At 34.8% G+C, this 26,885-nt stretch overlaps 2 protein-coding genes across 3 annotated transcripts; both read left to right on the top strand.

The window, feature by feature from the left end:
* Window positions 1-2,442: 2,442 nt before the first annotated feature.
* On the top strand, window positions 2,443-4,010 carry LOC132185600 (transcription factor BEE 3-like). Its single transcript, XM_059599355.1, has 6 exons — window positions 2,443-2,860; window positions 3,053-3,172; window positions 3,281-3,346; window positions 3,433-3,501; window positions 3,586-3,663; window positions 3,777-4,010. The coding sequence occupies exons 1-6, from the start codon at window positions 2,483-2,485 to the stop codon at window positions 3,867-3,869; spliced, it is 804 nt and encodes a 267-aa protein (XP_059455338.1). The 5' UTR covers window positions 2,443-2,482; the 3' UTR covers window positions 3,870-4,010.
* Window positions 4,011-13,570: 9,560 nt separating this feature from the next.
* Window positions 13,571-24,237, top strand: LOC132184331 (uncharacterized). 2 transcript variants are annotated; one of them, XM_059597922.1, is made up of 11 exons: window positions 13,571-13,954; window positions 14,049-14,133; window positions 14,896-15,138; window positions 15,365-15,599; window positions 17,762-17,931; window positions 18,983-19,125; window positions 19,335-19,512; window positions 19,667-20,246; window positions 20,670-20,782; window positions 23,138-23,381; window positions 23,589-24,237. In XM_059597922.1, exons 3-11 carry the CDS (start codon window positions 14,948-14,950, stop codon window positions 23,814-23,816), a joined length of 2,082 nt encoding a protein of 693 aa, XP_059453905.1. In that variant the 5' UTR covers window positions 13,571-13,954; window positions 14,049-14,133; window positions 14,896-14,947; the 3' UTR covers window positions 23,817-24,237. The 2 variants fall into 2 exon arrangements, with proteins under 2 accessions (XP_059453905.1, XP_059453906.1); XM_059597923.1 differs by having other exon boundaries at window positions 14,885-15,138.
* The last annotated feature ends 2,648 nt before the right edge of the window (window positions 24,238-26,885 follow it).

Raw genomic sequence — 26,885 nt, 5'->3', positions numbered from 1 at the left:
CGAATTCATAGATCGTGTCAAAAATTGTTAGGCCTAAAAATTAGTGAAGGCCATGACCCCCTTAATCTTAATGTAGTTCTGTATCTGTTCTAAGTGATACCTATAGCTGAAAATCTAGCTTACCAAAAATAGATTCGTCAAAATAAACAAATAAATACAATAGTAATGTAAATATTTTAATTAAAAAAATTGAAGTGTATATACAACACAACTATTAACATAGAATTTTGGTCGCTACCATATTCAAGATGAAGGGCCAAGTATTCATAATATGGGTAGACTTGGGCATGATCATGATCTTCAAGAGTTTTGAGTGTCATGAAAGATTTAATTTGTAACATTTTACTGATGAAGAGATGGAAGATATGATGCTATATTGAAGACTTTCTTGTTTGGCTTATATAGGTAGACTAGAAATTCCAAAAGGTTATCTTAAAAGTGGAGTACCTATTGGTTGCTTAATGCTTATACCATTTCTCTTAAAGAGTAGCTCAATCGGCTGTGAATCACGCTCATGAAGCAGATGTCACTAATTCGAATTCTCTTTCCCCTTTTGTACGAACATATAAAAAAAAAAAAAAAAAAGTGCTTATATCCTTTCCTCGCCTTCTTGGTGAAGGAACTATAGGATTTCATCAGTTTGGATCTATTTTTCATTTTATTTGTAATTTAATGTATTGTAATAGTTGTTTTTTTGGATGTTTATTTGGGTTTTTCATTCCCTCCTTTTGTCATTATTATTATTATTATTATTTGGCCTCTATTATTTTATTATTATTATTATTTTAGTGTAATGGTAATGTTGCTAAAAAAATTACATAATTACATACACGTAGTGTATTTTTGCTCTAGAACATACACGAAGCTAGTTTTTTTTTTTTTTTTTTTTTTTTTTACATGTCCGCAGAAAGGAGAAGAAATGAGGGTTTAATCTAATGAAATTCGTTTCATGAGGCATGGTCTTTAGCCGATTGATCCCTTAGGGACAGAAATTCCAAAATTTATTATTGTATTTGTGTTGTGTTGTTATTAGTAGTAATGTTACGTGAAAAATATGATATTTTCACTTACATTTTGCTTTTAAACACGGGGTGTTACATGTAACACCTCCAAAATTAATTAATTAAAATTACTTGTAACTGATCTTAGTGTTTTCAAATTAATTAACTTGTAGTTATGTGTGAGCACTACCATACATTCAATATCAAAGTTAATAAAATAGCCAAATGCAAAAAAAATAAAAAAAATAATAATAATATAAGCTAAAACTAATACCTTTCCCTCAGATATTGCTCCACATCCCAAGCCTGTTGAATGAACTTTAACCATCGATTTTTTCAAAAAAAAAAAAAAAACCTTCCACCTCGCGCTAGTACTTGCAAAATTGAAAAAAACAAATAAATATTTTACAAGTGGAAAGGAAGTAATTGAGTAAGCTCATGACTTTGTAAGAATATCATCACGAAATTTAGTTCATGCAATGAAAACAACTTAAGAGTTTTTAGGGTTTAAAAGGGCCCTGAAAGTCAAGTTTTTTGTGTTTTGAGCTCACAAAACTATTTTCCGTCATGTCAAGATCAATCCATATACTTTGTTGATCGATATTGGGGGGGGGGGCCTTTTTAAAAAAAAAATAAACAAGAAAAGAAAAAATACAAGCCCATTTATAGCTTGACCACTTCATTTGTAAGCTATAAAAGGGCTTGTTTAATAAGAAAAGAGTTTCTTTAAATTTCCTTTTTTTTTTTTTTTTTTCCTTGTGATATTTAAGGATTCAAGAGAGATGGGTGTTTGGAGAGCCACATTTTGTGAATCCTAATCAATCAAAGGAACCATCTCCACTTAAGCACTTAGTTCACAAGCTCTCATTCAATGAATTCACTTTTGCATCCATAATAAATAGTGGTTTTAATTAAAACAAAAAAGTGTGGGTGTTAATGATAATCACCAACAATGGCCAAGATTGTACTATAGATTCACTAAGATCTTATTAATTTGGTACTAAGAATTTGCTGCCACCTAGTGCTTCCTTTCAAAAGATATATTGTCACTTTCACACCCTTTTCAAACCATCAATGAATTCCCAAAACCAAAAAAGCTTCAAAGAATTTCTACATTAGCTGAACAATCCCAAAAGCTTATCCTTTTCATTTTTTTTTTCTTCTAAAAAAAAAAAAATTCGGCTAAAAGCCAAAAGTTTTTCATGGGCCCATTTTATTATTGGATGTATCTCCTGAATAAGGGACCCAGCTAGGAAACAAAACCAAAGAAGCTGGAATTGCCACGTGGTCTCCTTAAAAAAATGTTGCTCTTTTTCATTTCTTCCATGTAAAAAGGTAAGTAAATATCGGATGATGTTACCCATAATTGAATCGTAAATCCCACACTATATAAGTATCACTCTGACACCAGTCTCGTTAACCAAAAAAGCAGCAAAAAGAAGACAATAAACCTTTTGAGAAGCCCTGTCATCCAAGCTTCCATGGCTGAATTCACTGCAGATTTGCAAAGCTTTAGACCCTCTTTTCCTGTCTTGGATATTGATCCAAACATGGAGAATCTGAGTGTGCTGACAACCTCAGACATGGATTTTCAGAGCTTCATGTCTTTCTCCAATGACAGATTCTTTGGCCATCAAGCGCCGGAATTCGCAGGAAACTTGGTGGACAACTTTCCCGGTGCTGTCTATCAATCCAACCAGAATGTGGCGCCTGTTGCTGATCACCCAGCAACCGTTACAGCTGGAGATGAATTCCATGAAAGTAGGAAAAGAAAAGCAATGGACGACAACGACAAGCCAGAAAACAGCTCTGGAACCTCGAGTCCCCCTGTTTCGGATTCTGGGTCTAGAAGGAAAAATGTAATGATTTGTTCTGTTTCCTTTTTTTGTCCTTTTTTTATAACCCGGGTATTCGGGCTTCGCTCCGACAAGATCTCGAGACACCGTGTAAAGCACCTCATTCGCACGGGTCTCGGGTTTTCGCTCCCGAACCCGAACCCTATACCCGATGCTTCATGAGGTATGGAATTTGATCATCTTTGATGTTTGCAGAGTTCAGGAAGAGGGAAGAGGCTCAAAAGCAATGAGAAGGAAGAAGAGAAACCAAAGGATGTGGTTCACGTTAGAGCCAGAAGAGGCCAAGCTACTGACAGCCACAGTCTAGCAGAAAGGGTAAATCTAACGACAAATAGCTATAAAATCGAATTTAGTTGAATTTTTACTTAATTTTTCCAAGTAATCATGGGATTGATCATTGATGAATGTGTTATTTTCAATCAGGTTAGAAGAGGAAAGATTAACGACAGACTCAGATGCTTGCAGGACATTGTCCCAGGATGCTACAAGGTAAGCAAAAAATAAATTTCTTTTGCAATTTATTTTTTTGCTTCAAAAACAATAAATATTCTAAAAATGCACTCTGGAAATTACAGAGCATGGGGATGGCAGTAATGCTAGATGAGATAATTAATTATGTGCAGTCCCTACAAAATCAGGTTGAGGTGAGCCAATTTTTTATTCATTTTTTGAAGTTTAAGAATGATTTTTTACCTTAAAAACTCACATCTGTTTGAATTTGAATGCAGTTTCTTTCTATGAAGCTTACTGCAGCAAGCTCTTTTTACGACTTTAACTCAGAGACAGATGCTTTAGAAACATTGCAGGTGCTTCCCCTGAAGAGTTTTTTGTTCATCTTTTACAATTATGAGCTCATTAATTTAAGCATGAAAATATTTTATTATGGGTGATTTTGAATACTTTTTTTTTTATGGTGCAGAGGGCCAAGGCATACGAGACAAAAGAGTTGGAGAGATTGATGAAAGAAGGGTATGGAGGACTGGCTTGCTTGCACTCAACGTGGTCCCTTTGACTTCACTTTTGGATGTTACTCATTGCCATACAACATGAACATCATTTCCCAATTTCAAAAAATTTATACTTGTTACCACTACATGCTCTATATGTAAAAGGCACAACTAGTGGATATTCATACTTGTACAAGTTCTCCATATTTGGGAAATTCAATTGAGATATCAATAAAGTCTTATCATTTATAATTTTTTTTCCAAACCCTTCAAGATAGGGCCATTTTCCGTCCGAATATATAATTCCGCATGCAAAAACTGTGTATATCGGTTGAGTGAGGATTGGAACGGTCAATCTTAGAGTATTGACGAAACGAGTCAATTATTCAAACGGACCCTCAGGGCAGGTGAATGTGACCAATGTGATAACAGATGTATGTGTACGTCGGTAAAGCCATACCATTCAAAGCAGCATTAGACAAAACCTGAGTTGATTGGACTTGAATGTGATGGGTTGTGCTTGTGTTTGTGTTTAGAACCACGCAGAATAGCCAAAATGAAATGAGACTTTGAGACATTAAGATGCCTTAGTTATAATGAAGACAGGACATGTGTTTGAGGCTGATAAAGACTCATCTAGAAAATGCCTCGTACAAGCAACATCTTACAACCAGAACACTACATGGACCTTTCCACTTCTTTGGTTCTATTCCAAGAATTCTTCTTTGACTTAAAGCTTCTTCTTTTTTCATATGAGAATAAGGTATTAAAACAAAAACAAAAACAACAACAAAAACATACCAAACAAAGATAAAACAGTCTACAAAGGAGGATCCTTTCTACGGTCAAGCTCCTAGTAAAATTCAATATAGTGGTCCATTTGGATCAGGCCTTGTTAAAAAAAAAAAAAAAAAAAAAAATTTCACAAAACCCTTATGAACTTCTACGCATTTTGAAAGTATTCTCTTAAAGTTTATAAACTCTCAATTTAGGGCATTGAAATTTCAATTTTTTGCAATATCTCACGTTAAGATTTTCTGTTAAGTCTTGTAAAAACTCTCTAAATACCCATGTTTTCTTATTATAAAAAATTGTAAAGATTTAGGCATTGGTCTAGATTTAACAAAATTTGCAAAAATACTTACACTTGAATTTTTACAAATTTATTTTATTTTATTTTTTTATAAGAAAAAAGGTATTTTGAAAATTTTGACAAGATTTAACGAAAAATCTTAATAGAGGAGGACATTGCAAAAAATTGAAAATTCAATACTCTAAATGGAGAGTTTTTAAACTTTGGACGGATAATTTCAAAACGGGTAGAAGTTCATGGGGGTTTTGTAAAGTTTTCCAAAAAAAAAAAAAAAACTTAAGAGCCGATAGACACTGCTACATCAACCCATTAGACCACTGAGACTGAAATAAGGGTGTAGTATATAGTATTAGTCTAAAGATTGACGCCAACTTCATTAAACGATTACATAATCTTCAATTTTTATTGGGGGTTCATGAATCAAACCATGCATCATTTAATTACTCGATCTTATCTATATATGCACTACCTTTGAAACTAAGCTACAAAAATGTTCACTTATCTTGAGCTAGAGTACAACATTTGAAACATAATTAGGATGGGCGTAAATTCCATTTGCTACCTACCATTGATACGATCACAATCTGCTGCCATCACAAGTTGTTTTAGTATCCCATGTCGTGTAGGGTCTAAGGCAACAACATTATTAGAAACAACTTGCATAAAACAACCCATTTGTCGGCAACATTAGGAAACTGCTAATCTATTTGACACAAAAATTAGCATCATCCATGAGTCTCTTGTGTGGTGGAGACTTTGTTTTTGGCTCAGTCTCAGTTTCTTTCTGTGTATTTTTTGCTTCAATGTTTTGTTGTGAGAGATTTATCAGTCTCAGTTACAATTGTTAGATTTTATAATTATAAAATTATCCATGTTGTCACCAAACCTCTTGTATTCTACCATCATCGGTAAAGCCCATGTGCTGCTAACATCTCAAGCCTGTAATATTTTTTTTTTTCTTCGGATTTTCTTTATTTGTAATGCATTCATATTCTATTGTGCACATTTTGTAGTTAGATGAGTCGCTTTCAATCTCGTGTTCGGAAGCGTTCTTGACTAGTCTTATATTAATTCTCTTTTCCTTTCGGACCAAAATAAAAAAGATCCCACTATTGTACCCTTTTCTTTATTTAATTAAAAAAAAAAAAAAAGGCAAGGTCCGTGGGATAACAAGTGTTTTTGTAATATGACAAGTCACTCACTTGGCCAATCCAAGTGAACAAAAAGCATATGGATCCCACAAAATAGATGAATACAGAAAATCTAATGGATGTTGCCAATTCATTGAAGTGAATGATTGGAGGGGAGAAGTTATAGAGTGAAGATTGTGATGTATTGTTTTTAGTTTCCCAGTGGGAAGGGAAGAGAGGATAGATGCATTGCATCCATAGGATTGTGGGAGGGAGAGGACAGGGAGAATGGGCCAGAGCTTGCCCCAAAGAGGATGGGCAATGTTGGTTCTCCAACTCCTGTAAATGATAAGAGCTTCTGAACCTTTAAAGCAACTTTTGTTTCTCCCCCCACTAAATCTTTCTTCTTTGACACCCTTTTGACCAAGTCTTTGATTGTCCCTTGGACCATGCATGAACAAGGAGGGGGAAGAGGACTCTAAATGGTCCCATGCTAACTAAATGGCCGGATAGTGTCATATTCCCATTTGAGATGAAAGGGTCACATATTAGGTGGAGCTGGAGAGAGGGCTATAACATGGGCAAGTTCAAGGACCCTAGCTACTACACTACAGTGCCTTATCATCAAGCTTCCAAAGTGGAAGGGGTTGTTAGCTGGTCACCAATCTTTATTTATACCCTACACCATAAACTAAGAAAATCTTCTCATATGCATGTCTTTCGTCATCATCATCGGTAATAAGTAATGCTAATTAGCTTATATTTTACTCTTATACAACTTTGAGGATGTAGCAGAAAAAAATTATTCCTTGACTTTTTATTTTCTATTTTACAAGTGATGATTGAAGGATTGATTTTTACTATCACGTCATCTCAATTGTATGACACTGTCACACTGGTATAACAGTCTAATAAAATGCATTACTCTTCGTAATGTAGTTATGCTTGTTTTGATGTAAAATATTTTCTGTTAGAAAATGTATTCAGCAGAAAATCAACATATATTTCTTATATTTTCATTATATTATATTAGCCTATAAATATCAACATTTTTTATTTACGGCATAAAAATATTATAAAATAACTAAAAAAATCAACCTAAAAATTATGTTTAATTAAAATTATACAAATATTGACTAACAATAATCATATATTTTCATATAATTTGAAGAATTGTAAGGAGGAAAAGAGAGGTTATGGCAAAGAGGAGATGTGGAGAAAAATGGTGTGTGAGAATAGAAAAATTTCAATGGTAGGATTGAGGTTCAGTGCAAGTGCTTCCTCATATGTTTGTCATTTGAATAAATAATTATGGGAAAACTCTTGTGAGGCTCATCTGCCCCAATAAGTATTCGAGCGGTTCAAGACCTGCTTGAGTAGGTAAGCTTCATAAGGGGCCATTTTTTTACAATTACTTGGGTGAAAGAGGATGTGAGAGAGCAGTGAAAAATGATTTATGTATATGAGAAGCGTAAAACATTTCACGTCTCATTAAGGTTATTTTTTTGGTCAATCAAAAACATTTTCATATTGATTAATATTTTCTTTTGTGTCAAACACTCCAAAATAAGAAAAAAGTAGGGCTTAATGAGGAAGCTACCGTCAAAAAATTTAATAAGTCATATTTTTTCATTAAATACTGAAACATGACATATTTTAAACCTTTAAATAAGATAAACGGTTAAAATTTATAAATTTAAAATTTTCAAATTAAAAAAATCCTTTAGCATCTCGATGCAAAAAGTAGTTGAGAACTCAATCCCGATTTTAACAAACCTCGTGTTTTATAGGGGCTATAAAAGAAGTACAATTGTAGAAAGCTTTACCTCGGTAGGCTGAAATTAGGTAAAACTTGCTATCAATCCAGTAAAGCTGTAAAGGCACAGCTATAACTGCCTAGATTCTATCTTTTCACACACAGTAAATCTTGTTTGCCTTTCTATAGAAACTTTGATGGGTCAAGTTTACTGAACAAAATTCTCCTCTTTTTATTTATATAAAAAGAGAATCCTTAAAAAAAAAAAAAATTATATATCCATCAATTAATGAGTAACCCAAACCAATTAAGTAATTTGAGAGGTTTGCTATTCTGGCAGATTTATCATCATTGGAAATGTTGCAAAGCATTTTTAAGTAAATTGTTATTATTATTATTTTTCTTCTAAAAAGCTGAAAAAAAAAAAGAAAAAAAAAAGTGAGATGCGAATGTGTCATGTAGACAAGAATATTGGGAGATAGATGGACACTTGAGAATGCTAGGTAGCATTTTTCATAGAGAGCCCATTCTATTAGGATATGATGTAAAATCTCATTGTACAACATTCAGTACAAATTTGACACATCAGGTAAAAATACAATTACAATGGAAATGAAAATGTGGTATTTTTAATCCAAATCAATTTTATGGACTTTTCCATTCATTATAACCCAACGCCCACCACCCACCTCTAAGCTCCCGACACTAAAATCTCTAAAACTAATTGTTGAATATACATGTGTGAGTGTAAAAGGAATAAAGTCTCACATTGAAAAGATGTAAGAAGTTTAAGTGGTTAATATAGCATTTTTGGGCCAAAACCCATAGGCTTTAAGCTTTTGAGTTGTGTGGCCAACATGCTATATTATATGGGCTCACTAGAAGACTCTCCAAGGTATCAATTTGCCTAACAAGTGGTATTAGAGCTGATGGTGGAGTGCGGTGTGATGGCATGGCTCAGACACAAATAAAAGGTCTCTAGAGTACGGACAAAAAAGTGTAAGTTGCAAGCATGAATGAACATCATTGGAGTGAAAGGGAAATGTTCATGGCATAAGCTTGACAATGATTCCTGGAGTAAAAAAAATGTGCAAGCTGTGAGCATGAACGAAAGTCTCTGAAAAATGAGTTAAAATGTTCATTGCACAGTCAAAAGGCATAAAAAAGTCCATGGAGGAAGGAAAAAGGTGTGTGGTGCGGGCAAAACCCACAATCCACATAGCCCACAAAGAGATCTTGGAGAAGGCCCATAAGATTGATAAAAAGCTTTCATTGGTGATGGACTCACACATAAGGGGAAAATTGTTGAGTATATATAAGTGAGTGTAAAATAAATAAAGCCCCACATTGAAATGATATAAGAAGTGTGAATAGTTAATATAGCATTGTTGGGCATATACCATAAGCTTAAGCTTTTGGATTATGTGGTATTTTAACATATTATATTATGGGCTCACTAAAAGACTCTTCAATGTATCAATCACCCTAACACCAACTAAGACTGCGGCTATGATGATTTTGCCAATGGGCATTTTATCAAGAGAATGAAAATTATTTGGTGTGAAATATTATATTTTTTTTCGGTATTTCGAGCTGAGATGTCTATTTTTTATTGGAGGATGCAAAACACCAAATTTACTTCATAACCTAATTGAAGTTATTCTCGTTCTCTTATCATCATAGTTGAATTAGGTTAATCATCATACCATAATTAGTATAATTTAACCTAAAGATTCAGTAATTGATCTAAGCTCTTATTTTTAACAGTAAATGGCCTCATCAGTTTTAGGCCACTCATGAAGTTAAATAAAGTTTCACTAAAAGATAATATCTCTACCCCTCTAACTCGTTGTCCCATACCGAGTGTTTTGATTCTCTTTCTTTGTATTATAAGTTATTTCCTATGCCAAAAAGTTTGTAGTTTTCCTTTGTCTCTAATCTTGAAGTATATTTTATTCATTTTTTTTCAACGTTATGATTATTTTTCAATTGGTACTTTTTGGGTTTCATTGTGACCATTGTAAAATTTATATATAAAAGTGGGGAACTATTTTATTCACAAAAAACAAAAATGAATGTAAAATCTATATATAAAAGTGAGCAACTATTTTATTCTAAAAAAATTGAAATAACATGTTTTACTTGGTTAATTATAGATGAAAAATAATGAAAATAAATCAAATAGAAGAGACATCTTATATATTGGAAAACGAAAGAAAAATTGTGGTTTATATGTAGTTTTGCTTCCCAATCATTTTTTTTTTTTTTTGGTTTAATTTTAAATAAGTTTGTATCAAACAACCTTATGTAATTGTAGATAGCATAAGTAATTCATATATAATGCGTAAGAGTAAACCAAATGTAAAAATTTAGGGTTAAATACTTTATTAGTACCTGAGTTTGTACATTTTTATTTTTTTTGTATCAAACAACCTTATGTAATCGTACATAGGATAAGTAATTCATATATAATGCGTAAGAGTAAACCAAATGTAAAAATTTAGGGTTAAATACTTTATTAGTACCTGAGTTTGTACATTTTTATTTTTTTCCACATGGAGTTCAAATCATATCATAAATGGTACATGATTTACGGAAAAATATCAACTTAGTACTTCTGTTAGGTTTCGTCATACGTGTCATTACATAGAACTGTCACGTGTCCTAAAAAAAATAAAAATAATAATAAAAAAACTAAAATGGGGGTGACTTCCAAGGCCGATCTAGGAGTGGTCAAACCACCCCTAAGGCCCTTAGGGGTGGTTCAAATGGCCAAAATGGGGGTGACTTCAAAGGCCTTGGGCATGACTCGGCTACCCCCGATGGCCAAACAAGGGGTGGCCGAAGCCACTCCCAAAAGCCTTGGGGGTGGTTCGGCCACCCTAGGCCGACCAAAGGGGGTGGTGCTCCATTTTGGCCCTTGAGGGTGGCCGAACTATCCCCAAGGCCCTCTGGGGTGGCCGAAATGGGAGTGGCTGGCCATCCCTATAAATTTTCAATTTTTTTTTTTTTAAATTAATTTTTTATTTTTAATATTTTTTAGGACACATGGCATTCCTTTAGTTTAGGCTAACAGAACTTAATGGAGGTATTAAGTTGATATTTTTCCGTAAGTCAAGTACCATCTATGATAGGATTTGCACCTCAGGTAAGAAAAAATAAAAATGCACAAACTCATATACTAATAAAGTACTTAACCCAAAAATTTATATTCATGAGAATCCTTTATATTTTTAATTATTCCCAAACGTGGGGACTATATAGTTACATTGGGAATATAGAATTTCAAGCATCGCATTCCTAGAAATGTAAATACCAAAAAAAAAACATATTAGATTATGTGAACCAAACACTGCGTTAATGCAATGCAAACTTGATCTCTAAAGCCTTGGAAAAAAACAAAAGAAAAAGAAATTATGTTATAGTTGGCATCCCTAGTACATGGAAATCCACAACGCCATTCCTTTCAAGACAAAAATGGTGCAGAAAATCTTCAGAGTTGTTGAGGCAATGGTGTCCATTACACTTCAACATCGGCCAGTTGCAACGAACAAAGTAGATTCATTAAAATAATATTATTAGTTTGTTATGTCAAAAGGGTCGACGCCATAAATTTTTTACGGCTCCCGTAAAAGAGTCAAAGTTTTACAAGCTTAATTAGTATCAGTGGTTTGAGACTGGAACACTACATTACAAGTTGCAATGAACAAAGTATATTCATTAAAATAATATTATTAGTTTGTTATGTCAAAAGGGTTGACACCATAAAACTTTTACGGCTGCCGTAAAAGAGTCAAACTTTTACAAACCTAATTAGTATTAGTTATTTTGAGTATCTTCTAATGTCTCGATAGAGTTATATCTCAATTGGCATCGAGAGAGTACATGCGGTTTTCGCCGTCTAGGTATTTTCTGAGCAGTTTCCAATGGACATATACTACTATAGTAACGCCTATATAGAGTAGCCATAATTGATGGGCCTTCTGTTGACATTTTTGCTTAAAAAAAATGAATTCTTTACTTAACACACTCAAATTTTCTACAAATTAGTATGTACTAGTTTTTTTTAAAGTGACATGAGTCTCTTAACCTTATAAGAAACACATGTTGTTATCAAAAAAATATGTTCTTATCACATGCGTTTTTTCTAATAAGTTAAAAGACATATGTTACGTGTAGAGATTAGTTTATAAGGATTTCCTATAAACTGGTTTGTAAATTTTTTTTATCCATAGTTAACACAACTTAAAAATGTGTTACTTGAATTATCTCTACAAGTTTGAGAGCCTTGTAGTTTTGCAGGTGAGATGATGAAACAATGCTTATATTCATCTCATCTAAAGTTCCATGTCTTATTCTATTATAAAATGCTGTTATGAAACTTTGATTTCTTGCTTCAATTACAAATGATTTACTAGGATGAAAGGATCATCAGACTCAAATGAGTATTCAATAATGATGACTTCAACATCCATTTTCTTGGGTGGGAAAAAATTTTTCTCAAAAGATTGACCTATTAACTCGATAGGTGTGACTTCATGATTTTTCCATTAAAGGAGAACTGGACTCTGCAGTTCAAATGAACTAAAAATGAACCAGTTTGTTTAAATAAAAGAGCAAAATTAGTATTTTATTTATTTTTAAATAATTTTACCTTCTATATAAGAGAATCGACTCATTTCCAATTCAAATGAATTAGAAAGAATCCAAATTCCGCTCTAAGTGATTGAGAGTTAAAAGCTTTTTGAATTTTTCAAGATGGAGATGGTGGTGGTGGTGGTGTGGATTTGTGTTATTTACTTTGTGTTATTGAGGCAGCATACCCTTTCTTCATCTTGGTGGACTATCAGATCGCTAGACAAAAGGCCCAAAAGCCCCCGCATTTACTCCTAGGCTTCACAAAATTAGGCCCAGACTTCGTCTTTTTTATGGCCTTTTTTTTTTTTTTTTTTTTGTTTTATTTTTTTAAACTTTTGTTTTTATGTTTTTTTATTTTTTTTTTACAACCATCTTTTCTCATACAAGTTTCTTTTTTAAGAAAATTTATTTATATTTTGTGGAGAAGTGTTAGAGAGCTAAATAAATGAACTGAAAAAAATATTTAAACTGATTGGCAGATCGTGAGTGACAGACACGAGAGAGAGAGAGAAAGAATTGCATTGTTTTATTTAAAAACACTTGTCACATCAATTTGAATACTTTTTGGGTTAATTTGTTTGGCTCCCTAACACTTTTCTATTTTGTTGGGTGTAAGTAAGAGCATTCATATTTCATATTGGACTCTGACAAATAACTTTTTAACTATTTTGGTTAGCCTAATAAAAAAAAATGCTTCACATTTGGCTTAACAAAATGAGTAAAAATTTGTTGAGCTGTTATAATACTCAACAAATGTGCTGAGCATTATAATAGCTCAATAAATTCTTACTTATATAATAATAAAAAATCTTGTTTGTTTTTTTTTTTAGAATAAAAAAATAGATTAAAAAAAAATTGATAATTAATATGTTAAGCCGCAATATATAAGTAATTTTAAAAAATAAATAGTTAATATATATATATATTTTTTATTATTAAATTTTAAGTAAATATTTGTTAAACCGAATACAACCGACAGAAACCTATTATTGGAGTCAGTCCATGGACTGATCACCAAATGGGGTGAAGTAAAATAATTCAAACCAAAAACACGTGAATTCAAAAGCCACTCAATCTCAATCTACGCTCTTTGTAATCTTAATTCCCATAAGTATTTTTTTAGCATTTCTTTTTAATTAATTCTTTGATAAATTCGAAGAGATAGAAGCCCATATGCTCAATCATTTTCTGAATTCTGATCCTGAGATGTGGACTGATCTTCTTCTTTCTTTGATTTCTTTCCATTTTATTCCTCCAAATCTACAGTCTCGAATCTGACTTTTAACTCATTTAAACCAGTCAAACATGAACACGTACTCATTTTTCCCTGTACCCGTCCTCTTCTGATCCTCTCCCAACCGCGAAACTCGAACAGGAAAAGCTTCGGATGATGAAAGCTCCTTGATAACTCTCTTTCTCGGTGGCTACCTTTTTCCTTTTTCTGGCATAACAACCCACATATATCACGAAAGAACACTAAATATCTCTGATGGATAGTGCCGGAGATGACCCTTCTCTGCTTCATCAGTATACGTAAGCCCCTTTGAGTTTCGCAAATTGGTGTAATGGGTTTGTTGATAATGCTTCTGTACATAAACTCCGAGATGGGTTTCTTGAAATGTTGCAGAATCCAAGAGAATTTCGTGTTCGAAGTTGAGGATTTTGGAGAATTTGAATGTGAAAGCTGAAGGGGTCTGAATATACGTTCTGAGGTAAGTTCCATTGTGGTGATCTTAGTGAAAAAGTTGTTGGGATTAGATTGTTGATGAATTTTGGTCCGTGGGTTTCGAATAATTTCTTTTTAATTACTAATTCGCCATGGGTTTTTGTCAAGTTGAAGAGTTTGGAAGTTTTGGTGTAAGATTTGATCATTGGGATTTGTCAGTTTTATTTTGAGTTTTCTGTTGCTGTACCTAACACAAGTTGTCGGAATAAGGCTATTAAAAGGGTTAGATCATTGCGTCCTGATTTTTAAGTAGACATGGGGACATTTTTTTTTTATTCCCTGAGAAATCCGTGATGGACTTCTGGCAAAGTGAAGGATTAAAAGTTACATTGCTCAAATTGGTACTTGCCATTTTGAGCAGGTAAGTAATTTAGTGAGTAATATGGTGGTTTGTGTGAAATTGCAGGCAGTTTAAGTAAGTGGTGTATGGCTGGTGCTGGGGCTTCTACTCAAATTGTATTGAGTGAGAAAGCTGTTATGAATTTTCTAAGAAGTAGCAGAAATTGAAAGTACTGTGGTTAAATTTGTTTTTATTTTGTATATGATATAAGTGATTTCTCTGTTACTTGGTTTGGGTAATCTATGTTGGTTCCTGTTTAAATTATTTGGCAATGAAAGTATCAATGGAGAAATTTGATGCTTTAATTAAAAGAAAAGGGCATCTGCACGGGTTTCATCAAATGTAGCTTACTTTGACGGTGGTATTGATGAAATTGATGTTTCTTATTGAATGCAAGAATTGTGACAGGCAACTGAGTGGTGGATTTCAGTTAAAGAATATAGTGAGTGGAAAATTGGAGATGGCTGTAGCAAGCAAAACCAGAATTATGCTTGAAGGTCTGGTAAGAGAAGGATCATTCAAATGGTTGCTTAGCAAACGGAGTTCCTTCAATGAAGAATTTGAAGAGATGGGAAGGTCCCCATCTGCCGAGAGGAATTGGATACCGGAGCTTTCTGCAGTTGCAAATATTGTGGTTCGTAGATGCTCAAAGTAAGTTCAGCACTGTGTATCTTCTATTCTGTTACTTTTGCATGTTTAGTTAATAAGAGATCTTGTAGAAATTTCTTCAAGTGTTACTTGAAACTTCTTGGTAATGTTGTGTTCTTAGTATGAATATCAGGCGTCCCAACTTCATTCAAAACTATTTGTTATTGCACAACTATGTTCACTATTTATTATTGATATTTTTGCCAACATGGGCAACCAAATGATGCAGAATCCTTGGTGTTCCTTCGAGTGAGCTTCAAGAAAGCTTCAATGTGGAGGCTGTTGAATCCATAAAGCATCCATCTCGGTATGCTAGGAACTTGTTGGAATACTGCTGTTTCAGGACACTAGCTTTGTCAATACAAGTAATGGGTCACCTAGCTGATAAAAGGTTTCGACGCCTAATGTATGACATGATGGTAGCTTGGGAGGTTCCAGCTGCTGCGAGCCAACCTTTACTTAATGTAAGCTTTGTTTGTTCAATTAAACTGTTATTCTGCAGCAGAACTACCATTTTACCTTGTAATGTGAAGACCTCTCTTCCATGTTATAAGTGTAATATATCTATCACTCTCGCTTACACACAACACACATGCACACACCCATGCACATGCACACAATGCTGAAACACATCATACGGGCATCCACCCCCATGCCACAGTAAATCCATACACACAAGTATTAGTCTAGCAGGTTTGCGTCTTTTCCTGGAGTCTTGAAATGTATAGTGATTGGAACTTCGAATTTTATGTACAGACTACTCCTACAATGTGGGCTGCAGTGGAGCCACAGGTGGATAATATACAATTTATATTACTGACATAGCCCTTATTTGATCCTATGCAGTCCAACCTAATTGGTCTATCGATCTTGTTAGAAGAATTAGGGTTTTAGTCATTAGGGTTTTGGGGGTATTTTAGTCTCTATGGTATTTCCCTAATCCTATATAATAGGATGCTTGTATTTGGTTAACATAAGTTGAATAATATAATACCCTCCGCCTTTCGTGTCTAAATCGTTCATACAAACTATAACATGGTATCAGAGCTTGTTTCGATTCTTGGGTAGTTTAATTTTCTTCTTGGTGGCAGCACTGCCCGTGTGGGCTAACCCACACGGGCAGTACCTTCAAAGAGCTCCAAAGAGTTCCGTAGAGCTGTTTTGTTCTTGTTTTATGGTGACCGGAACTCCTTCCGGTGAGAAAAAAATATATATATATTTTGTTTGTTTTTGATGTTCTGTGATGCTGGCCGGATGGTTCTGCGGTGGTTTTCTATCTTGTTTGAAGCGGCCGGAGTGTTCTGTGGTGGCCGGAAAAGTTGCAGCGGCCATCGGGAAAAAAAAATATTCCGACGATTTGATGCTTTTGGTGTTGAAACGTTACTGTGTGGCCCTCTATTGATTCTGTAGTTGCTGTTTTTGAAGTGGCCGGAGTGTTCTGTCTTCTCCGGCAAGTTCTGGCAATGGTCCGGCGAGCCTCCAGTGACTGTTTCTGTTCTGTTTTTCAGTGTTTTTCTTCTGTTTTTAGGTATTGCCAGCTTGTTCTGTGTGTTTCCGGCCAGTTTTGAAGCCCCGACGAAGTTCCGGCGTATGTCCAGCGAAGCTCCGGCAAAGTTTTTTGTTTTTCCAATATTTGTTTTTCGGCGAATCTTGTTGGTTAATCATGTGAAAATTTGTTGTTTGTTTGTTGTTTGTGATTGATGTATCCGACCGGCCTTGGATTATCCGGCGAGAACCGATCAAGTGATCGATGCATCCGACCGGCCTTGGTGTTTTTCGGCGAGAACCAATCCCAAGATCGATGTATCCGACCAGCCTTGGATTCTCCGGCGAGAACCGATCAAGTGATCGTTGCATCCGACCGGCCTTGGTGTTTTTCGGCGAGAACCGATCAAATGGTTGTTCAAGTTACCAACGAGTTTTCGACCGGCGTTGAAGTTTTATTTAATTAACTTGTGTGGTCCAAGCAGTTCCAGCTTGAGGGGGAACGTTAGAATATGTTTTTTAGTTGTTTTTCGTTTGCTTGTATATTCCAAGCTGGATTCATATGATGTATATGCTCCAGCTTGAGGGGGAGTGTTAGAAGAATTAGGGTTTTAGTCATTAGGGTTTTGGGGGTATTTTAGTCTCTATGGTATTTCCCTAATCCTATATAATAGGATGCTTGTATTAGGTTAACATAAGTTGAATAATATAATACCCTCCGCCTTTCGTGTCTAAACCGTTCATACAAACTATAACAGATCTCATAAGGTTAATCTTCATCGTGGTTGAAGACATCTTCTTTGCAGACTGTCACATGCTTAGTTGGCTAAACTCTTGCACAGTTTAATTTCCTTGAACCTGACGATAGATCGTGTTATATGAGCTTTATTGAATCTATACATTTCTATGAAATCTCTCTCTCTCACACACGCGCGCGCGCACACACACACACATACATGCTCACACACTTTAGTGTAACTAATGCTGTGGTGTCATTATAAGAGGCTCTGCTTGAACTATTTAGATTAACTTAAAATAGTCATATGTTGGCTATTTCTGTAAACTATGGTGTCTTTAGTGCTCTGGAGTCTGTTGCTTCTTGACATTGATATGGCCATGTATGGCCAACATATACCTGCAGGTCGATGAGGACATATCTGTTGGGGTAGAGGCCTTCTCCAGAATAGCTTCAGCAGTCCCTCTTATTGCAAACGTGATTATTAGTGAAAATCTTTTTGAGGTGCTTACAAAATCAACTGGTGGTCGGCTTCGGTATTCCATCTATGACAAGTATTTAAGTGGACTAGATAGGTAATTGCATGTCCATATTTATATGTAACTGCTTGCTGTCATTACATGTGTAAGGAATCACTATCCTCTTTTCTTTTATTTTTTTTACTTGACACTTTTATAATTACTTTAAGAATTTAACTTTCCCATTGAGATGACCTTGGAGATAATTTGAATTTTTTTTTTCTTCATTTTCTTTCTCTCTTCAGTACTTTCAGTAAACTGGAATTGCCTTTTTTACTTCTTGTGACAACCATTGTTTCTTTGCTATTTTTTGTCTGCTTATTGTAAATGCTCACGGACAAGTGAAATGTTGTTGCTATCTCAAGCTTTTATTGTGACGGCTGAAACAACCAAACAATATGATTTGAGCTTTCTAACTAAATTAAAGGATGAAGCTGTATGATCTACTAAATAAGCTTAGAGAATATCTAGTAATAGGCCAGATCGATAATGAAAATAATTGTAAGGATGGAAAAAAGCCTAAAAGAACCTTCATAAACAAAATAGACCTTAAATAGTGATGAAGTCCTTGAAAGGACATTTGAGGCCATGCCACATGAATTCAGGAGCCTGCCTCCAATTGTCTAGCTAGGGCTATATCTCTTGATAAGTTTGACTGTGGCTTTGTTCTCTTGCCCAGCACTTGGCTGATTTGTTGGATGTGGTGGATGATTCAGAATATGTTCTGTGTTTCCCCATTCCGGAATGGTTGATATGTTCATTATTTAAGACATATGCCATATGGAGATAGAAGTAAACTACACTTTAGAGAACTGAGAATACGGAAGGACATCTAAAATTGGTGAGGGCCCTAACCTTCATATGAAAATGCTGATCGAGATAAAGTGTATCATCTGGAATGCAATCAATGATTCTGCTATGATTTGGTTATTGACTTTCAAACTCAAAGTATTTCGAGTATGTTTCACTAAATCTTCTAAATCAAAGTTGAAGTGTTGTAGTTTTACTTCCAGTTTATGAAAATTCTGGGAGAATTTTCCACTGAGTATGTACTAGGCACACTTAAATATTCTTAAATTTTGCTTGTTTTCTTTTTTAACATATGCAGAGCTATTAAAAAAATGAAGAACCAGTCAGAGTCATCTCTTCTTTCTGCTGTTCGATCATCAAGAGGAGAAAAGATTCTGGAAGTGGATGGAACAGTCACCACCCAGCCAGTTCTTGAACATGTAGGAATGTCTACATGGCCTGGTAGGTTCACGGGATAAAGAGATTCTGTTGAATAAATTTCATGCACATCTTTCATTTTTTTGATAACATATCCATGTTGACTGTTGCCACGATGTTATGTACTCAATGTAGTTATGTCAATATAGATTTATAAAATACGAGTTTAAAGATTAATGTGTATAAGGTCTCGTATCTGGTCATTTTTAATGATTATTGTTGTGTGTACACAGGTCGGTTAGTTCTGACAGACCATGCACTTTACTTTGAACCTCTCCGTGTGGTGTCTTATGACAAAGCAAAAAGATACGATTTAGAAGAGGATCTGAAACAAGTTGTTAAACCTGAGATGACTGGACCATGGGGTACTCGACTTTTTGACAAGGCCATTTCCTATAAATCAATTTCCTTGTAAGTCATGATGCATATTTGTTTATCTTATAGCCATAAAATATTTATTTTTAATTGTTTGTGCTCAAACTTATATGTACTATTCCAGTTTGTTAACACTGGGTCTTCTTTTGCACTATATTGGCCATTGACTTTTTATAGTTTTCCATTGTAGATCAGAATCAGCTCTCATAGAGTTTCCTGAACTTAAGGGGCACCGTCGCCGTGATTATTGGCTAGGAATTGTCCGTGAAATTTTATATGTTCATAGATTTATAAATAAGTACCAGATCAAGGGAGTTGAACGTGGTGAAGCAATTTCAAAGGCTGTACTTGGAATTCTGAGAGTACAAGCCATTCAAGATATTAGTTCGAGTATTCCTCTACAGTGTGAGACTCTTCTTATGTTTAATCTTTGTGACCAACTTCCAGGTGGAGACTTGATACTGGAAACTCTTGCAACTATGTCAACCTCCAGGGAGTTGGACCGGAGTAACAATTCTAGGGCTGGGGCTGGAATGTATTCAGTCTCCGCCTTGGACATGGTTTCTAACTTAGGGTTTGTGTTTGGAACAAATTCAAGTAATCCAAATGAGGCTGGGCTTGTTGTGGGTGAGATAGCTGTGGGAGAGATGTCTTCTTTGGAAAGAATTGTTAAGGAATCTAAAAACAACTATGAAAAAGTGGTCCTTGCACAAGCAACAGTTGATGGAGTTAAAGTGGAAGGCATTGACACTAATTTGGCAGTGATGAAGGTACCTACTATGCTGGCTTAAACGATGTAGGTTTTTCCTGTTGCCTTTGTTTGCTTCGCTCTCACTCTTATTTGCTGTTCTTTTTCATTTCGCAATTTAATTGAAGATAAAATCAATCAATCGTAAGGATTTGGCTGAAGGAAGTTGTGGGCATGTATATAATTATTAAAACCAATTAGTCGGCACCAGGCATTATTAAGATTCTCTCTCTTGTAGTTACCATTTCTTATTTCATTAGAATAGGTATTGGTGTAATAGATTGAACAAACTTGTGTGATAGCCAACTGTGCTTTTATCCCATCTATTTTGGCTGAGCAGTATGAATCTGGATGTACCATTCCATCTTCTCACTCGAAAAAAGAGTAGCTCAAACTTCCTTAAAATAATATAGTTTTAACTTCTAAGTTTCTTTTGCACTTGCAGGAGTTGCTCTTTCCGGTAATTGAACTTGGAAAGTGCCTTCTATCTTTGGCATATTGGGATGATCCTGTGAAGTCTTTGGTGTTCTGCTCAGTTTTCAGTTATATAATTTGCAGGTAAAACTCTTTATCTGAGTGATTAATTTCTTCTTTACAAACTATCTGGTGAGCTGTCTTCCCAAAAGAAATAAATAAAGAAAAGAATATCCAGTGAGCATGACGATGACAGCTCAACATAAATTTGAATTATCTGATTAGTAATGACATAAGGCCACATGGCTGCCAGTAACTTGTCACAGCTTGAAACGGGTTTAAAATTCTTATACTGCTAAAATGAATATGTTCTAAAGGTTACATCAACAAAAGGTGCATCATGGGTTTTTTAAATCTCAACTGATACACTTTTTAGATAGTCTTTTCTGAAAAAGTTCTGACAGATTAAGCCTTTTCCTGGATAAGATAAAATTAAGTCAGGCCTGACGTGCCCAATCACAGTTCTAGCTCTCTAGCCTAATAAAAAGAACAAGAAGAAGAGATTTGTCTGAGAGAAGCTGAAACATCCATCATCATTCTGGCTCCATTCATTTCAAGGAAGAATATTTTGAAAGGCCTTAATACTGCTGGATGAGGTGAATGTACAGCCTCCAAATATCATAAGTGAGCTGCTTTCCTTCGTTTGAGGACTCAATGTTGTTGAAACTTTGTGAAGGGGGAGAACTGATGGAAAATTGATACATTGCTGTATACCAGTAGCCTCTTACTGGAAATTAATCTTACAAAATAATATAAGGATGTTGCTAGCCTTACTTTTGTAGGACCATGATGTTAGAAAGTGAGATAGGGGTGGATTTTAGATAGGTATGGCAAAAAGTTCATTGTTGGCCCTCATGGTTGCAGGCTGTAGAATTATGTCTCGGAATTTACTTCTATCTACAAAGGGAAATTCTGTTGTCTGAATTGTCCTGTAACAACCCTTGGGAATGCTCTAGTCACATATGTACTATCACTTAAGTTATAATTGGAGCTCCCAAGAATCACTTATAAAGCCCAAGTCTTACATAGTAAAAAATCAATGTGGAACTATGTATTCATGAACATCTTTATAATCCACCCACTCAATGTGGTAATTCATCTTCCCAATGTGGAACTAACTTTCTAAGGTGATAAGGAACCAATGTAGACTTAGCATCTATGAACACCTTTATAATCTATCACTCATGTCGGCAATTTATCTTTCCAATGTGAGGCTTACTTTTGGGGTGTAATATTTCCTGTTCTGTATACATGGACTATGAGTGGTCAAAGTGTGTTACAATTTTAATCCAGCTTTGATAAGAAATTATAGGTGTGGGAGGACGTTTAAGGGATAAGGTTTAGCTCTTGAGCAAGTCTTTTTGTTCTGGAATTTTTTTATATTTTCTTCATTTCTCTTGGAAGTAGGAGAGAGAACATGCTGCGTGCCATAGAATATTACGTATGCAAAATGGGAAAGGGAATGTGGAGGGCCATTTATGCTGGGAGGCAGATGACAGGGTAGGTTTTTATTCAACGAATAAAGAATGTTCCACAAAAAGTTAGAATATGATAAGGTCGACTTAATTACAATATTCAAGCTTGGTTTTACCCAAAAACTTTGTAGCATATGTAAGATTTTATAAGGGGAAAAAAGAAGTAAAATTTTTGTTGCTAAAATCTGTGTATCGGAATGAAACTTTTCCATCTTTTGTGTCAAGGTATCCCCCACGATGAATCCCTTGGATAGTTATGAATTATGGTAACTGTGATTTGACGAATTCTGGTTCTTGAAAATACTACCTAACAATTAACCTCCGCATACATATATACACACACATGCACACGCACAAACACACTCACAAAACCAGTCTCTTTTTAAGGAACATGCTTCAAAAGAAATACTGGTAATAGACCATTGATGTTTAAAAGGTCAGGGGATCTGTAATTGGTGCATCCTAAATGAGTCAGACTTATATAGTAGCAAATAGATTCGATGCCCTTTACTTTGTTTGTGTGAGGGATTTGTTCAGAAATGTTTATCTTCAAGTATGTTCAAGATGTTGTGGGTGGTTCTTTTGAGAAACGTGTTATTGCACTCCATCTACTCATTTAGAATCAGCTTATCTTTTGAATCAAGTTGCATGTCTAAGGAATCAGTGAGTGGCACAGATATTATCTCCACAAGATGTAAACTTTCCTTTTCGCATTTCAATATAACCTTTTATATTGATGTGTGTGAGCATATTTAATCATTTATATGGTTGATATAAGGTTGGACTCTCAATGTGATATAAGGTTGGACTCTCAATTGTTCAGGTTCTTTCTACAAACTCTCATGTGAGAGGAACAGGGTAAAGTGTGGCTTTGGGGGTTTTTTTGGATGCTTTTTCTCTTGGTTCCCTGCATGCATCAAACTGGTAGATATCTTTTTTTGATATATTACGGCATGCGTTTCAGGGGATGGCTGGGTTACGCGTTTGCTCTGACACTCATCTTTATTGCGGTTTTCATGGTTCTCACTCGATTTTGTGGCCAAGGAAAGCCTATTGATGATGTTAAGGTGATGGCGCCTCCACCTTTGAATACGATGGAGCAGCTTTTGACCGTTCAAAATGCCATTTCTCAGGCTGAAGGACTCATCCAGGATAGTAACATTGTTCTTCTCAAGATAAGGGCCTTGTTGCTCTGCATTTTTCCTCAGGTTTTTCTTTCTTCCTTTGTATTGACTGGCTGCGCCACCTTTTATTTTCCTCATTGCATCTCTTCTGATCCATTATAGCACTTAAAAAATCTAGTGCATAGCATTCTTTATTGTAGACTATAATTTTAATTTTTTTTACTAATTTCTACTAGTAAATCTTTCTCTAGCACATTGACAATACATGCTGAATATTTATCTGTTCATCAGGCAAGCGAAAAATTTGCAGTTGCTCTCTTGATCACAGCCTTGATTCTGGCCTTCATTCCTAGCAAGTACATAGTTCTTCTGATCTTCTTGGAAACTTTTACAAGATATTCACCTTTAAGGAAAGCAAGCACAGAGAGATGGATGAGGAGATTGAGAGAGTGGTGGTTCAGCATACCAGCTGCTCCTGTTCTCCTTGAAAGAGAGAAAGAGGAAAAAAAGAGGAAGTGATGCTGTAATTATTAGAGTTAGTGATGATTTAATAAGTTGTAATAATGTGCACATGTTTCTTTAATGATTTTTTTTTTTTTTTTTTTTTTCACAAAAATAAAAAATAAAAAATTAAATTTACAACGGATACATCTTGTAAAGCTCAACAATAAATATAGGAATACAATAGAACAAAGAATGTAACATAGAATATATGTTTGATCTGGAACATCTAGCAACAGTATTCTCCCGATTTCACTCGGAGAGAAACCATTTTATCGTCCAGATTAAATTTCACAGTATCTAATACCTGTATATGTTGCCATTGTCATGTTATTTTAAAAATTTGAAGTGGTGCGGCATCATAAATACTATTGGATGCTGTAAAATTTAACCTAGAGCATGAAATGGTTGCTCTATTTCACTTGGAGAAAATCCTATTCCGAAGATCTCTGGCTTTATTTGTTGAGAAATGCTACACATTATCTCCTGCATTTTTCTTTATTTCTTGAGAAATGCTACACATTATCTCCTGCATTTTTAAGTGCACATTCTTTGACGTAATAGTGAAAATGGAATTTAATAGTAGTTCATTCAAAACTTAATAATAATTTTCAATGTCATGTTAGGGAGCGTATGAGAGTATGTAACATGTCACCTATTTCTTAGTTCATGAAAAAAATGTTTTAAAAAAAATTACTTGGTGGCCGCAAACCAACAACTTTATATCACTGGCATATTTGAAGACCATGTTCTCTCAGGAAGGGGCCGTTTGATGGGATCTTGGGATTTTCTCTGGGATGGCTGCTTTAGTCTCTACAGAACGAGAGAGGTTAAAAGATGAAATGCATTTTAGATTTGTGATTTTGGTCTCTAGGTCAACTTTTTCTTCAATGAGGGAGGCTAGTTGGTCCCCCTAATCAATGAGATTAAAAAATTTCTTCAACTTTTTCTATGATGGAATTAAACACCCTTTGGCAAAGTTCAGTGATTAGAAAGCAAACTCAATTTGTAACACCTCCAAAATTACATAATTAAACTTACTTAACTTGGAGTGTTACACGTACCTCCTTCAAACTAATTAACTGAAGTCATTACACATAACTAATTATTAGAGTATACTAATCATACAACTTTAAATAATGTATCATTAATAAAGACTCAGAACTTCCAAATAGACATTACTATAATGTTAATAGCTAACTTCTATCTAAGCATACTTGACAATGCGAGCCATTCACTTGGCATCGGCATCATCATCCAAGCAAATTTCTCACCCTACCGCCTAACAACTTGCTAAACTGAAAATACCAAACTGTTCCACAAGTAGAACAAAGTAAGTGCGTAAGTCCACGACTTAGTAAGTAAATTATTATGTAACTGGTTATAAAATGAGCCTTTGTGATGCTCCAAAATATCAAAAATGATTTATTAAAAAAACAACTATTCATCTGAACTTATAAAACACCCCCTCAACCTTTTAAAGTACCAATCCTCTTGATCAAGCTATCACTAGAAAAATAGCCCTACAAAAAAAAAACCCAACTTCAGCTCTCTGGTCGAACGTTCGATCATGACCTTAGTGCAAACATTCGACATGGGACCATCTCGAATGTCTGACTTACAACCCTAGAACCATAGTGTAATAGTATACCGAACGTTCACACCTTAGTACTGAATGTTCGATGACAGCTTGAAAAGCAATTCTGACCCATTCTCTACATTTTCAAACATCAGCATGCCTCCTACTCCTATAAATACCCCTCCCTCTCGCTCCTAAACCCACCCCTACACTAAAAATACTAACCCTAGAGTGAGAAGAGATTTTTTGAGAGAGAAGGGGAAGATTTTGGGGTGGTTTGCCATCTTCAAGGTAAACTCTTGTACATTCACTTAGCTTTCATGTTATTCTTATTGTTTTCATGTTCCTTGCAAGTTTTAAAGATACCATGATGAGTTTGTGTATCATTTTCCTTAAGAGAAAATGATTTTTAAATGTTTTAGAAACACTTGTTTTTCCTAGCTTTCATAATATCATGGTTTACTATGCTTGCATGCACTCATTTAGAGCCAAAGGTGTGATTTGTTACGTAGCAATTGAAGGATAGGAGCTTTACATGCATTTCGGCCTCTGGCCAAACATTCTCTCTAATTTGGCCAAATGTTCACCCTCGAGCTTGAATGTTCGGTCCATTGACAAAACGTTCGACCAGTGTCCAGAATGTGCAAAATTAGAGTTTTATGATCTTTTAGCTAGTTGTTTTTGATTAGGACCTTATGTGTCTCTAGTAAGTTCTCTAGTACTTCGTATAATGATGAATGATGTTTTGTTATAGCATGAATTCGGAATTTTGGAGGACTTGAGCAAGCGTACGAAGTAAGTAAACACTTATAATTGCTTTCCTTAAAAACGTATGATATGTCAGCTGATTGAGCACATGTATGCTATGAGCATATTTACCATTTACATAACTTGGTAACTATCTTAATAAATGATTAATGAGATGTATTACTATATATACTTGATTCTATGGTCAAATGTGTGCGTGTTTATATGGGCATTGGATCCAATGGTTGTTTCGTGACTGGCGTAACCATGTATAATTGATGGGTCACTACATGACGTATATTATTAGTAGCGTAGGCCACCTAAGGTTGGACTCGGTCAGACTACTAGTTTTGAACGATAGTGTACAATGGCCGAGGCACCGACATTGTATTATAGGTCCCTCGGGACAACGCTGACCTTGTTGAGAAGGGTTAATATCTCGGGTAGATCGTACATGATAGTTATGACTTATTAAAGCATTAGTTTTTCTGCATTAAAATTTATAGGCAATTGTCATTAGGATTATACCTATGTCTTGCCAAAACAAAACTATACTTTTACAGTGTAATAACAGAGGCAACATCTTTTTCAAATTACTTACTCGAAATGCAAGTTTATTTCTGTTCATAAATACTGGTTCATGTCATACTCGACTATGATATTTACTTACTAAGTCTTTAGACTTACGCAATTACTGTTGGGATTGTATATGTAAATTTCAAAAAAATTTCTTTTTACATAGCGAAATAAAACACGATCCC

Source organism: Corylus avellana, chromosome ca6 (genome assembly GCF_901000735.1).
Source record: "Corylus avellana chromosome ca6, CavTom2PMs-1.0".
Taxonomy (NCBI): Eukaryota; Viridiplantae; Streptophyta; class Magnoliopsida; order Fagales; family Betulaceae; genus Corylus; species Corylus avellana.
The sequence above is the reverse complement of the archived record's forward strand: the minus strand, read 5'-3'. Positions and strand labels throughout refer to the sequence as shown.

Bases quoted from the DNA above. Each gene is read 5' to 3' on its own strand.
- LOC132185600 (XM_059599355.1), top strand. From the start codon at position 2,483: ATGGCTGAATTCACTGCAGATTTGCAAAGCTTTAGACCCTCTTTTCCT. The intron at 2,861-3,052 runs GTAATGATTTGT...TGATGTTTGCAG, and splicing joins CTGGGTCTAGAAGGAAAAAT to AGTTCAGGAAGAGGGAAGAG. The intron at 3,347-3,432 runs GTAAGCAAAAAA...TGGAAATTACAG, and splicing joins TTGTCCCAGGATGCTACAAG to AGCATGGGGATGGCAGTAAT.
- LOC132184331 (XM_059597922.1), top strand. From the start codon at position 14,948: ATGGCTGTAGCAAGCAAAACCAGAATTATGCTTGAAGGTCTGGTAAGA. The intron at 20,247-20,669 runs GTACCTACTATG...TTGCACTTGCAG, and splicing joins CTAATTTGGCAGTGATGAAG to GAGTTGCTCTTTCCGGTAAT. The intron at 20,783-23,137 runs GTAAAACTCTTT...CATGCGTTTCAG, and splicing joins TTCAGTTATATAATTTGCAG to GGGATGGCTGGGTTACGCGT.